Below are 14399 nucleotides of genomic sequence, written 5' to 3' on the forward strand. Positions count from 1 at the left end.
ATATATAGATAGAATTTCCCAAAATCCATATAAACATACTCACTATATTGAAATATGTCAAAACCCGAAACATATTGCCAAAGCGTATAAGAACATCAAATTCAACAACCGAATATATATTATATCCCATACACCATTTAAAACATATGCATAAATCTTTCATCAATAAAACCATGCGCATGATTGAAAACAAAGTCACTCTAAAATACTCCCAAATTGCCGACCACGATAGGGTCCCGCTCTTGTCACGATTGATCGGACACCTATTTCGAGATACGTACCCTTAATTAATATAAAATCACTTCGAAACGGAAAATCACAAATTAAATACTTAAATCCCCAAGTTCCGGTGCGTATCGTAGGACAAGATATCTAGGTCAGCTACATGTTAGAATTCGTCTTATAGATGTGATCAAAGGGGCAGTCAAATCTCACAATTGGATGATTGCTAACCACAAACTTTGAATTATTGAATCGGAACATTCGGTGCCGTTCATGATCATAATCTACGATCCTGGTGCCTAGATTAACATATCTTAATTTGGAAATGATCAAAGGTCGAACCTATCGAACCGGATAGCGCACAATATCGAAATCATTGCGATGAACAAGCAACATCACGAATCGAAATCCGAGGCACACCTCGGCGCGTGACAACACAAGGATTACATTGGGGCAATGCCCTAATTCGGTACCGCCGCCCGCCACACACGCCAACAGCGTGTAGGTGTCAAGCGATACCGTTAGCAGGAAAATCTCAAATTACAAGCCACCCTCCGGGCTACGAGTTCTCTTGGATGGTGGAGCATTTTATTCAAGCTGCGACCAGTCAATTGGACGACAGAGTGGCGGGTGCAGCGAAAACTCGCGGTTTACGCGACTTCACGGCTTGATCCGGCGACCACGTCACCATTGTTGTTGCATAACCTGGAAAGAGCCGGAGGAGGAGGGCTACTGTTCAAGTGGCCCGGTGCAGCTCGCGGTGGCGAGAAGCGTCTCGGTGGCGTTGATAGTTTTGGCTGATTCTTCAACGTCGTTGCCACCATCGTTTGCGGGTTTTCAATCGGAGAGAAAAGGTGGGCTGGATAGAGGAGGAAGAAGAGCTTTTGCAGAGCGACATCGAAAATGGAGGTCGGACGGAGTTCTTGCCGTTTGAAATTCGAGCAGAATGTAGGATGGGGGTTCGGCCGTTAGGAGGAGGGAGAGAGAGAGAGAGAGAGAAGTGAAAGTAAAAATTAGATTTTAAACACTTTTGAAATATTTACAAGTGTGCCACTGAACTTTTTGGTGGCAAATCTTACGTTACAACTCTAATTAAAGCCTACACATGTCTATGGACTTGTCTCTATATTAACCAAAAATTCCATTCTTTAAACTCTTTCGAATAAGAAAATGACCAAGTTACCCCTACCCTAAGGGTAAATTGGTAATTTCACTTAAATAAATTAAGTAAGGAATTAAATTTGGAGTCGGGGTGTTACATTTGAAAGGCTTCTTCGAGGCAAAGCTTACAATTTGTTATCTGAATCTTTGCGTGTGGTACATCTGCTGATCAGGTGGTTGAGATTGCTAGGATGGGGAAGTCTACTACTATAGAAAGCTTGGTTAGATTATGTGATCAATCAAACTCTCTGCACGAGGACTACCTCTGCAAACCTACGCTTGGGGCTCAGGCTTCTACAAAAGTGAAGCTCGAAGTTTTCCAAGCATGATTGTGTAAGTAGTGTATGCCGGCAATGGAAAAATTACTCAACCATCGCTTGAGAGATTATGAGAATGGGAAATGGCAAAAAAGTATCATTCTTGAAGCCATTGCTAGATTCGATACATGAGTTTGGCATGCCTTTTTTAGTTGTCGGATCAAAACGACTTTGACGTCTTTAGGTTAATCCCCAATATTCAACAATACCTTGAGACCCCAAAATCAACAATGCCGTCTTTGGAATACCGTTATTATCTAGAAGCGACATCTACTTGAGGTGGACCACATTTGTCAAATCAATTCTGCCTCTGCCTATCAAGCGGGTTACAGGAAAGATGTCGAAAGGTGTTTTGGTATCCTCTAAGCTCGGTGGGCATTTATTAGGGGTGATGCACGTATGTTTGATAATGAGTGCTTCGGAGCATTATGATGACGTGCATCATCCTCTATAACATGATTGTGGAGGATGAGTATGATTATGATGCTCCAAACGTGTTCGAACTTGATCCCATGAACATGGCCTTGACAAGAATTTATGAAAGGCCCATGGGAACAAATTGACAACCACTGGAGAATAAACCATTGGTTAGGAGCGGTCGTTTCATGAACCTTATGATTGACCGATATACGGAGATGCAATCGTCTTATATTCATGAACGACGTCAAGTTGACTTGATGGAGCACTTAGGGGCTGTTAGACGCAATGACGGTGAATGAAATGAAGTGAAGATGCTTTGTTTTTAATTTTGCTTTGTCTTGATGTATGCTTTACTTGTGTTTTATTTTGAATTATGCTTTGGTTGTGTTTTGTTTTTAATTATGTTTTGGTTGTGTGTTTTTTATTATTATATGCTTTAATGTATGCAATGTGTTGAATAAAAAGGTATTTTATTGAATGATTTCTTTATTCACTAAAAGAAAAGCAATACAACTAATTACGAAATACTACTAATTAAATAAAAGACAAGAATTGCAACTAATTTAATCCAAAACGGAAATTACCAATAATTTACCTCATTGCCAAGATTTTCGACGCTTTGATGGTTGTCCCTCACTTTTGTCAGCGCATATCTCCATTTCTCCAACTCTTTGTTCAAAATTTTCCACCTACTAGCCAAGGCCATTTCCGTACAAGCCGAACTCGATCTTTCACAAAATTCGGCATGAATTTTTCTCCACATATGAGAGAATTTCGTCTCATTGCCTGTGATTAGACATTGACCAACTTGGACCCAACACTCACACAACAAAACATCTTCCATGGTTGTCCCCGTCCCTCCGGCTTCGATGGAAGATGCCATAAGATGGTGAATAAAAATGAACATTGAAAGTGAAGAAAATTTTGTGTAGAAAGTGAATAATATTATAAGGAAAAGAAAATGTATGAGGATTTGTTGTTGAAAGTGAACAACATTGGTAGGTATTTATAGAAAAAAAATTCTAGCATTTTTGGTAATTTAAAAAAAAAATTTTTCAGAATTTTTAGCCAAAAGAAGAAAGGGTAGCTGTTGGATTGGAGGAAAAAAAGATCGGGCGACGAGCAGAGCCACGTGGTGTAGGTGAGCATCTCATCGAATTATCCATTGCGTCGTTCCATATCGATGGTTTGGTTTGGTTAAATAATTATTTTTTAATTTTAATTATTCCGATCCGATATGTACCGAGATGTTTGGTTTGATTAACGGAAACAATATTCCTAACTTGACGAAAACCCGTACCAATCCGATATTTATACTTATTCTATTATTTAAATACAAAACAAGAAACCAAAGATAAATACAATCAGCATTTTGTATCACTCCTTTATCGCTGTTGTATCAATTCTTTATTACCATTGTATCACTCTTTGCTCCATCATTCTATCACTTCTATATCACCCCGGTACTATAACACTTTTTGGTCAGAGAGGAATTTATGAATTTCCTATGTTTTCTAGTTTCAACATTTGTCTTGTTTTTTACCTGTAACTTTCCAACCGTTGATCCAAGTTTTATGTTTCTTTATATGGTTGGATTCAACATGAAAAACTAAAGAATCCAGCGTGGAACAAATGTCAAAATCATTTACATAAATGTAGAGAATTCAGTAAAAATAACACTCAAATGTTCAAACAACAAACACAAGTGGCTCCCGGTACATCTTAAGTATATATTGAATGATATAGTGACTAAATTATTTGATTTCATACTTGAATGAATTAGACTATTAAATTTTTATATTTTACAAGGATAATTTGGTGTATTTGTTCAAGAACTTATGTTATGTGAAAGTATTATAAATTGTATTTTTATTAGTATGTTTTTTTTACAGTACTACTGGCATACCGAACCAATCCAAAATGAATATTAGGTTAACCGATCTGAAGTCTACTAAGTGTTTGGTTTGGTTAATGGAAGGGAAAATGGTCTACCAAAGTCTTTGGTTTGGTTAACGGAAGAGCCTTTTAACTTTTCGAACGGGTCCGTGCGGGCCTAACGTGGTGTTACCATTAGCGAGCAAGGTTGACGCCAGTGCGCAGTGCAAGGAAGTTTAAAGGTAAAAATTCAAACCCGGTGTTGATGTCGGGTGGCGTCACCACGATGTTAGTAGCCCTAGGCTCGCTTCACCTTCGGGCTTGCCCGGTTTCGTGGGACCCGCCTCTTGCTCGGTAAATTTGGCCCGCTGGAGCAGCAACCTAGGCTTGGGCCCCCTCCTACCTTGGCTTGGGCAACCGCTAGAAATGCCCACCAACTCTCGAAATGACCTAATTGACACATTTACAACTTATTTTTTATTAATAATAATAAATATGTGGTATGTTCTATTCTATTCCTCATAGGGTAGTGGATTTCATCCCACCCAAATGAAAGTCCTTAGCCTAAGTCGATATCCTCAGTCTAATTCTCATCTCTATTTCGAATTCAACCTCCTCTTAAACATGTTAGTAATTTATTTAACGTGACTCGAACTCAACACAACACGTTTATTAAATGGGTTGGATTTGAGTTGAGCATCCTGACAGGACACGACATGACACGACCAATGGCGGATCCATGTTGGGACAACAGGGCCTGGACGACCCCTTGGAAGGTTGAAAATGGTCTCGACTCCATTGAAGCCCCTTAGACAGCTGCTGGAAGCCCTTGGATGCACGCCAACCGCTTCGATGAAAGTCCTGGGAGAGGCGAGCTTGTTGTGCATCGTGGCCGCGCTTTATGCTTGCGAGCGTAATTTTTGATAGCGCCTTGCCAAACGCGGCGTCGTTTGGCAAAGGCTGATCAATTTTTTTAATGACGGCCTCAAAGCGATGTCGTTTTGGGCTAGTTAAAAAAAAAAAAAAAAAAACGAACAACTAGCCTTGCGAATCGCATAAGAGCCCCAAACCCTTCATTTCCAATTTCACACTTCCTCTCCCCACCCTCTCAAACCCTAACCTCTCCCCCAACCTCCCAACCTCCAACAACCTCCATCATCAACTCTTCGCTGGGCCACCAATCACCGCCGTTCGCCACCGTCCTCCTCACTCCGCCCTTCAACTACAAGTAAGCTTGGCAATGAAATTTATGGATATCTTGATAATATATATTGTTGTTGATATTGATTTTTTTTTTCATGTAATGAAATTTATGGATATGAATCATATTGATTGATTGAATTTATGCTTTATTGAGTTAATGCTTGAAATTTATGGATATGAATAATATTGATATTTTTTGTATGTAAAGAAATTTATGGATATGATATGAATCATAGTGATAATCACATTAATGTAGATTGATTGAGTTTATGCTTGATTGAAAATGTGAATTGATTGAGTATATTGAATATTAATTGATATTTGATATGATAATTTAGTATATTGAATATTGATTGATATGGGTTTAGGGAGTATATTGAATTTTGAGAGTGGGTTATTGACATTTTAATATATCATATGATAATTTGGGTAAAAATTAATGATTGATTGAATTAATTGATTTGTAGATTTATGGAACGATTCTTTAAAAGAAAATTGTCTACGGATAGTCCTTCTCCGTCTAATCTGGGTAGTTCAAATGCAAGACCAATTGAAGTAGATGAGATCTTAGCTAATCTTCAGGCAGACCCTGGACTAAGAACTCGAATGACGGATTATAGTCCTAATATTTGGGATGAGATCCGAAGAGCATATCTACAAAAGGGATATTGTCAACCTAGAAGTTATAAATTCCCAAAAACTAATCAATCAGGAATTAATAGACGCTTCATTGCTAATTGGTTTGATGATCATGATTGGTTGGAATATAGTATTGCTAAAGATGCTGCGTTTTGTCTTCATTGTTATCTCTTCAAATCAAATTTTGATCAAGTGGGCGGTAATGCATTCACTGGGGTAGGCTTCAATAATTGGAAGAAGGCGAAAGAAAGATTTAACCTTCATGTTGGACCGGTTGGTAGTGTTCACAACCAAGCTAGAGAAGTTGCTTACAATTTGATGCATCAAACTACACACATTGAAACAATTGTCATCAAGCAAACAAGCCAAGCTCGACGGCTTATCGCACTTGCTTGAATGCATCACTTAAGTGCACTAGGTATTTGTCGCGACAAGGTCTTTCTTTTCATGGTCATGATGAAAGTGCACAATCAAGTAATAGAGGGAATTATTTAGAGCTCTTGCAATTTCTTGCGAATCATGATGAAAAAGTTAAGGCCGTTGTGTTGGAAAAAGCTCCAGGAAATTAGAAGTTAATAGCTCCTTCAATTCAAAAAGATCTTGTCAATTCCTGTGCTAAAGAAACCATTGGTCTTATCTTGAGTGATGTAAAAGATAGATATTTTTCAATAATGGTGGATGAAGCACGGGATGTTTCAATAAAGGAGCAAATGGCGATGGTGCTTCGTTATGTGAATGACAAAGGACAAATAATTGAAAGGTTTGTGGGGGTTCAACATGTGACCGACACTACTTCAAGTGCACTAAAGGAAGTCATTGATGAATTCTTTTTTTCCGCGAATTTGAGCTTTTCTAAGTTACGAGGACAAGGTTATGATGGAGCTAGTAATATGAGAGGTGAATTCAATGGTCTTAAGACAAAGATTTTGAGAGAACAACCTTGTGCATTTTATGTTCATTGTTTTGCTCATCAACTTCAACTAGCTCTTGTTGCGGTAGTAAAGAAAAACATTGATGTCAACTCTTTTTTCACAACGGCTAATAGTTTGGTTAATGTTGTTGGAGCATCTTGTAAGCGTCGGGATGCACTTAGAGCACAATACCAAGAAGAGCTTGTGAGAGCTTTTGAAGAAGATTGTCTGATAACGGGCCGGGGCTTAAATCAAGAAACTACTCTCAAACGTGCCGGCGATACATGATGGAACTCACATTATGGTACGTTGATTAGTATTATTTCTATGTTCCCATCTGTGGTGAATGTGCTTCAAATGATTGTTGATGATAATCCTAATGATAGTTCGGGTGAAGCCTATAAGTTATGGAGAGAAATACAATCTTTTGAGTTTGTGTTTCACTTATTTTTAATGAAAGCTATATTGGGAATAACAAACACTTTGTCTCTAGCATTGTAAAAGAAAGATCAAGACATTGTAAATTTGTGAGTGCAATGAGTTTAGTGACAACATGCAAGGAAAACTGCAGTTCATGAGGGATAATGAGTTTGAAGAATTGGTTGAGCAAACATCTTTGTTTTGTTACAAACATGATATTATAGTTCCTACCATGGATGAGGAATATGTAATTCCAAGGAGGTCACGGCGTAATGATCCAATGAAGACAAATTATCATCGTTATTTTGTGGAGATCTTTATTCATGTAATTGATGGACAACTTGCGGAACTAAATGATCGCTTCAACGAGGTAAGTACTGAGTTACTTACTTGTTTGGCATGCTTGAGTCCGAAAAATAACTTTGTAGCTTTTGACAAACGAAAGCTAGTTCGTCTTGCTCAATTTTATCCTTATGATTTTTCGGATAGAGACTTATTGATGCTTGAAGATCAATTTGGTGTTTATGTTCATCATATGCGTTCGAGTATTGATTTTTCTCAATTGGAAGGGATTAGTAGTCTTGCGGAAAAATGGTGGAGAAAGGAATGCATGAAATATTTCCTTATGTGTATTTGCTTCTTACATTGGCTTTGGTTTTACCGGTTGCAACTGCTTCATGGAGAGGCATTTTCCGCCATGAATATTATTAAAAATCCACTTCGCAACAGAATGGGAAATCAATGGTTGAATGATAGCTTGATTGTTTACATTGAGAGAGATGTTTTTGCTTGTATTGATAACGAAACTATAATACAACGTTTTCAGAATATGAAAACTCATCGTGGACAATTGTAACTTGTATTATTGATTTTGTTATGAATTATGAATGAAAGTACTATCTTTCTATCTTTTTAGCATTATTTTCTTTATAGAAAAATTTCAGAACTTTTACACTAAGCCCCCTTGGGCACATAATCCTGGATCCGCTACTGGACACGATCCATTGCCAACCCTACTAGTCCAATGGTAAATTTAGTAAAAAGGCATTTATCATTTGGTCCATATAAGGTACGTAACATATTTTGTAACAATTGGATGATAATAATCTCATTGGTTTTTAAGATTGCCTTTGAAGTCTAATTGTGCTTCTCAGATGATGCCAAGGGAGATTTTATTTTTTCTTTTCATACAGTACTAAATTTGGTACTATGTAGATGATCTCTTCGCGTGAACTGGAACTACTACTTCTCCTACTTAAATGATCTCTTCATATGGACTTGTGTTTCGTCCATCGCTTCTATTATTGTTGATTTTAATCTTATTGGGAGATGATAGATTCATTTTTATGTTATGCTTCCGTCATGTTCTCGATATGAATATGTTCTTATGCTAAATTATTCTAGTATGACATGTCATTATCTTGTGCTTTCAGTCTATCTGCTTTGTCCCTTTCTATGAAAAATATTTAAAAAAACCAAGGTATTTATAAAAAAAAACGTATATTTGTGAATAAAATAAGTATTGTAGGTGAATTTACTAACCATGCTATAGAAATTCTTTTTTGATTAATTCAGGGGGCATGAGAGAAGCACTCAGTGTATCGGTTTCTTCTTCTAATTTTAAGCAAACGCCGCGTTTTGAAAGCTTGAAAGCTTCGACTCTTTCACTTCATCGTTTTCCCATCCCGCCATTTTTCCGCAAAGACGGATTTCTCTCCTCCTTTACACCAAAATCAATCCAACCTCAAACTCCCCTTGTATCTCTATCTCCTTTAACAAAAGTTCAAACTTCACTCCTCAGCATCAGGTATGGATTTGTTAACTTTTTTTGTTTATTTTATTGAATGAGTGCTGTATGCTTATTGGGCATTACAAAAGTCTGGGTTTTTCTTTTGTTGAATGAGTTTATACAATTTGCAGAAATTTTACTGAAAAATCAGACCCAAAAAAAGTAGAAATTGGTTATTTTATAATTTTGTTCAATTGATTGATGGGTTTTAGGGATAAATTTTTGTTTTTGAACAAGGTTTTAGGGATTATTTTGTTGAAGGGGTTTTAGATGAATTTACTTAAGAACAACCTTGAAGCCAATTCATTGAGTTGGCCATTTTCGTTTCTGTCTTTTGAACTTCTTTAATCAAATTTCTTGCTCTATTTTCTTCTAACCCTCCCCAGTATCACACGTGAAATTTGAAATATTTTCTCCAGCCCCAATCAATTTTCAAGTTTTGTTTTTAACCCTGTTTCTTACAGGCTTGAGGGTTCATTTCCAAATATTCTCTGGAGTTGTTGGAACAATCTTCTTCCTCTAAGAATCACAGCTCACTCACCCCAGCTGACCCAGGTATTTCTTCTTCCCTTATTTTAGTTTCTGATTTATTTCAAATTTAGGATTTGATTAGAGTTTATATAAGCTTCTAATTTAGGGTTTAATTTAGAGTTGAACATAGGTTTAAATTTGGGGATTTAATTTATGTTTTAAATAAGGAATTAATAAATAACATTTCTTACTTTTTATGTACTTGCTTCTGTATTTGTACATGGACATATGGAGTAAACTAAGGCAGGATTTCCAAAAACATACCTGCGCACTTTTTTCTGGCCTGTTTGGGGTTTGGACAGTTTGGCAATATGAAACATGAAATTGTTTTTCTGTGAGTATACTTTATACGGACAGTTTGATGCTCTGAGAAGCACCATGTCGGAATCTGTTATGCATGCATGCCTCCTTCTTAGAGTTGAACCAAATTCTTCTGCAACGTTGGTTGAGATAGTTGCTTGAACAGCAAAAGTAATGTGCAAATTTCTCGTAACTTGAATATCTGGTGGATATTAAAACTTCCAAACTAATTCAAAACATTGTCTTCAGTAATCATGGTGTTTTTCTAAGCTAAAAATAAAAATTTCTATTTTACATAGACGATATGAGAAACTGTTTTTGGTTTTCTCTGGAAGTGTTTTTTGAAATCTGCGTTTTGAAATAATGAGAACCTCTTTATGCATTGTTTGTAAGGTTAAAATAAACATCTTCTTAGGTTTGTGAACCACTTTTTATGGTTTTTGGAGGGGCTTCTCGAAAAGTGTTATTAGGTGAATAGGTAACAGACAGTGATAAGAGAATATTATCTCAGGATTATGCAAATTTTTACGTGTTTCTACTAACACTTTATAGGCACTAGCAACAATCCTAAGTTGACTTATTGGTGCTGTAGCGTCTGCACAGGCAGCTGGGAGGACACATCAAAGCAATCCGATAAAGGTGGGTTCTCTATTCTCTATCTTTCTTCAGAATTTGTTGTCAACCACGTAGTTTTCAAGTAACCCTATGGACCAATAGACAGAAAACCAAAAAGAGAAAAAGATATGTCCAGGCCTTTCTAAACAAAGACAATTCTTACAAAACAAAAGAGATGTACAAGAAAGTTATATGTCCAATCTATAAACATTTCATACCCATTACATTACAAAGATCCAAGTCCGTACATACAGACTGCAAATACTTCCTTAATCTGGAAGGGGCAGTGGCAAGCCAAATTGCTTCAATCTTGCAAGCTTGTAGTGATCATTCTCTTATCCAACAAGGTAGACAAGTTCATGCGCATGCTATTTGCAGTGGACTTGTAAAAAACAGCCTTGTCGGTACAAAGATTTTGGGTATGTATTTTCTCTGTGGGAGCATTGTGGATGCTAAGAACATCTTTTATCAGCTTGATTCGCAATATACTTTGCCTTGGAACTTGATGATTAGAGGGTTTACTATGATGGGTTACTTTGAGTTTGCCTTGCTGTTTTACTTTAAGATGTTGGGTTCTGGAATTTCACCTGACAAGTACACTTTTCCAAGTGTAATTAAAGCTTGTGGTGGTGTGAATAATGTAAGATTGGGTAAAGCAATCTATGATACCATCCAGTTTATGGGTTTTGGAGTGGATATATTTGTGGGTAGTTCTTTGATTCAATTGTATGTGGACAATGGTTGTATCCATGATGCATGGTGCTTGTTTGTTGAAATGCCTCACAAAGATTGTGTTTTATGGAATGTCATGCTTCATGGTTATGTTAAAAATGGAGAATCGAAGAATGCTGTTGGAATGTTCTTGGAAATGAGAAATAGTGAAATTAAGCCCAATGCAGTGACGTTCGCTTGCATTTTGTCTGTTTGTGCCTCAGAAGCTATGATTGGTTTTGGTACTCAGCTTCATGGGCTAATTGTTGCTTCTGGGTTGGAGTTGGATTCTCCAGTGGCTAATACATTGTTAGCAATGTATTCAAAATGCCAGTGCTTGTCTGAGGCCCGCAAATTGTTTGATATGATGCCACAAACTGATTTAGTGACATGGAACGGAATGATATCTGGGTATATACAAAATGGTTTTATGGTTGAGGCTTCACGCTTGTTTCAAGCGATGATTTCTTCTAGTGTCAAACCGGACTCAATCACATTTGCAAGTTTTCTACCATCGGTTGCTGAACTGGCTAGCCTCAAGCAAGGTAAGGAAATTCACGGTTACATTGTAAGACACTGTGTGCCTTTGGATGTGTTCTTGAAAAGTGCACTGATTGATGTATACTTCAAGTGCAGGAATGTGGATATGGCACGCAAAATTTTCAACCAAAGCACCAGAACTGATGTTGTCATGTGCACTGCTATGATTTCAGGGCTCGTTCTCAATGGGATGAATAATGATGCATTGGAAATTTTTAGATGGTTACTTAAAGAGAAAATGCGACCGAATTCTCTAACCTTGGCAAGTGTTTTACCAGCTTGTGCTGGTTTGGTTGCTCTGAAATTGGGAAAGGAATTGCATGGAAACATCCTCAAGCATGGGCTTGACGGAAGGCTTCATCTGGGAAGTGCGCTTACAGACATGTATGCAAAATCTGGAAGATTGGATCTTGCTCATCAAGTTTTTGAAAGAATGTTTGAAAGGGACACCATATGTTGGAACTCAATGATAACAAGCTATTCCCAGAATGGCAAGCCAGAAGAGGCCATTGATATATTTCGTCAAATGGGGATGGCAGGTGCCAAGTATGACTGTGTAAGCATTTCAGCTGCTCTTTCTGCTTGTGCAAACTTACCGGCACTTCATTATGGGAAAGAGATTCATGGTTTCATGATTAGAAGTGCATTTAGGTCTGATCTGTTTGCTGAGAGTGCACTGATAGACGTGTATGCCAAATGTGGAAACTTAGTTCTTGCTCGCCGTGTGTTTGACATGATGGAAGAGAAGAATGAAGTTTCCTGGAACAGCATTATTTCTGCTTATGGGAGTCACGGTTGCCTTCAGGACTCTCTTGTCCTGTTTCGGAAATGTTGGGTAATGGGATCCTGCCTGATCATGTCACCTTTCTTGGTATATTATCTGCTTGTGGCCATGCAGGCCAAGTTGATGATGGAAATTTCTACTTCCGTTGCATGATTGAGGAATATGGGATCCCAGCTAGGTTGGAGCATTATGCTTGCATGGTAGATCTATTTGGGCGTGCTGGACGTTTAAGTGAAGCATTTGAAACAATAAAGAGCATGCCATTCTCCCCAGATTCTGGTGTCTGGGGAACATTGCTTGGAGCTTGTCGGGTCCATGGCAATGTTGAGCTTGCTGAAGAGGCATCAAGACATCTTTTTGACGTAGAACCACAAAATTCTGGGTATTATATACTACTCTCAAATATACATGCTGATGCTGGAAAATGGGGAGTGTGCTTAAGGTTAGAAGTTTGATGAAGGAAAGAGGAGTTCAGAAGGTTCCTGGGTACAGTTGGATCGAGGTTAACAACAGCACTCATATGTTTGTTGCAGCAGATGGAAGTCACCCACAGTCTGCTCAGATATATTCAATGCTCAAGAGTCTTCTTCTTGAACTGAGAAAAGAGGGTTATAATCCTCAACCCTATCTTCCTACACATCCACAAACATCGGGGATGTAATTACTGGAAAGTTTCATTGTCTCCTCTAATCCTAGCAACTTCAGGATTAGGAATATGGTGCTGGCTCTGTGAATTATGGTAAGTCAGGGAATGAAAGGTTGTTGAACTATTCTATTTTACCAATTGCTAGATACATTTTTTATTTGCGTACTCGGATCTGCAGTTGTCACCTGTAATGAATGAAGCTTAAAGTTTTTATCATCTGCTTTATTGCACTGGTTGGAAGCACAAATATTTTTTTATTTTCTGGCCAGGGAACATGAAACGAATTTTTGTGAAACTGTACGCTGTTTTGTTTTTCCTTTCTTGACATTTTAATTAGAGTTTTAGAGAGAAAAAAGCTATAATCATTTTAACTTAAAGTGTGTAATTATACATAGCTAACTTAAAGTGTGTAATTAGACATTAATCCTTTTCTTTCTTCTTTGAATCATTCTATAGAACCAGATTAATTTTTGGAAATCATTGGAACTGATCAAGTTGGGCTTGATCTGCTTAGGTTTCCAAGACCTAAGTTTATTTACTTTAGTTTATTTTAATTTTATATTGTGGCCAGTCTTATCATCTACCCATTTTTCTTGTAAGATATAATTGCAAGATTGTAGCTTTTGGTCTGAAAATTACTATGTTAATTTTTAGGCAGATAAGTCTCTGAGGTTTGAACCCTTTGCTCTCTTTCATTTAGGCATCTTCAGCTATAGAATTAGAGCTTCAAGTAGGTTTCTGTATTTTGTTAACCATTCCTTTTGCGTTATGTGAGAATCTCTGGAAGTGGTCATTGTTTTGTGGAGTGGAAAGATTGGTTTGTTTTGCAGGAGAGGAGGCAAATATGTGGTCAAAAATTTCCTGAAGGATTGTGCTGGAGAATCCATTTGCAGTTGTGGGTACTGAGATGAGCGTTCGACACATGATCTATATCGTTGCGGAGGGATTTTTGGAAGTGCACAGAAAGGAAAGCTTCCTAATATTGTTTAAGAATGTACGTTTACGTTTGCGGTTTTCTGTTTATGACATAGCTTTAAGGGCTTTTGATATGTAAGAAGCTTGAAAGGTTTTGACTTATCCATACAGCCTAGGATGAATTGATAGTTCTAGTGACTGAAAGAAATTTTAAATCCGTTTTGCCACTTACGGATTTAGTAGGTTATTCTGTTTTGATATATGCGGCAAGAAATGAGGGGAATGTATAAGTGGGGATTATCACGTCAATGCATTGATCACAGAATCACCTCAACATAATTCATTAGAAGCTTTATGGATTCTTGAATATCCAATTACTGCAGATCCAACCCAATGACGT

The 14399-nt window shown here is 37.5% G+C and overlaps 1 protein-coding gene and 1 pseudogene across 2 annotated transcripts; both read left to right on the plus strand.

Annotated features, from left to right (window-relative positions):
* Positions 1 to 6508: 6508 nt before the first annotated feature.
* LOC148917559 (uncharacterized) lies at positions 6509 to 7036 on the plus strand. Its single transcript, XM_089049812.1, has one exon. The coding sequence runs from the start codon at positions 6509 to 6511 to the stop codon at positions 7034 to 7036; it is 528 nt and encodes a 175-aa protein (XP_088905938.1).
* Positions 7037 to 8756: 1720 nt separating this feature from the next.
* LOC148917560 (pentatricopeptide repeat-containing protein At4g21300 pseudogene) lies at positions 8757 to 14308 on the plus strand (annotated as a pseudogene). Its single transcript, XR_016126428.1, has 3 exons — positions 8757 to 8975; positions 9422 to 9512; positions 10341 to 14308. The product of XR_016126428.1 is annotated as a pentatricopeptide repeat-containing protein At4g21300 pseudogene (transcript).
* The last annotated feature ends 91 nt before the right edge of the window (positions 14309 to 14399 follow it).

The sequence above is a fragment of the Prunus mume genome, linkage group LG4, assembly GCF_029339155.1.
Source record: "Prunus mume cultivar Tortuosa linkage group LG4, ASM2933915v1, whole genome shotgun sequence".
Classification (NCBI taxonomy): domain Eukaryota; kingdom Viridiplantae; phylum Streptophyta; class Magnoliopsida; order Rosales; family Rosaceae; genus Prunus; species Prunus mume.

Bases quoted from the DNA above. Each gene is read 5' to 3' on its own strand.
- LOC148917559 (XM_089049812.1), top strand. From the start codon at position 6,509: ATGGTGGATGAAGCACGGGATGTTTCAATAAAGGAGCAAATGGCGATG.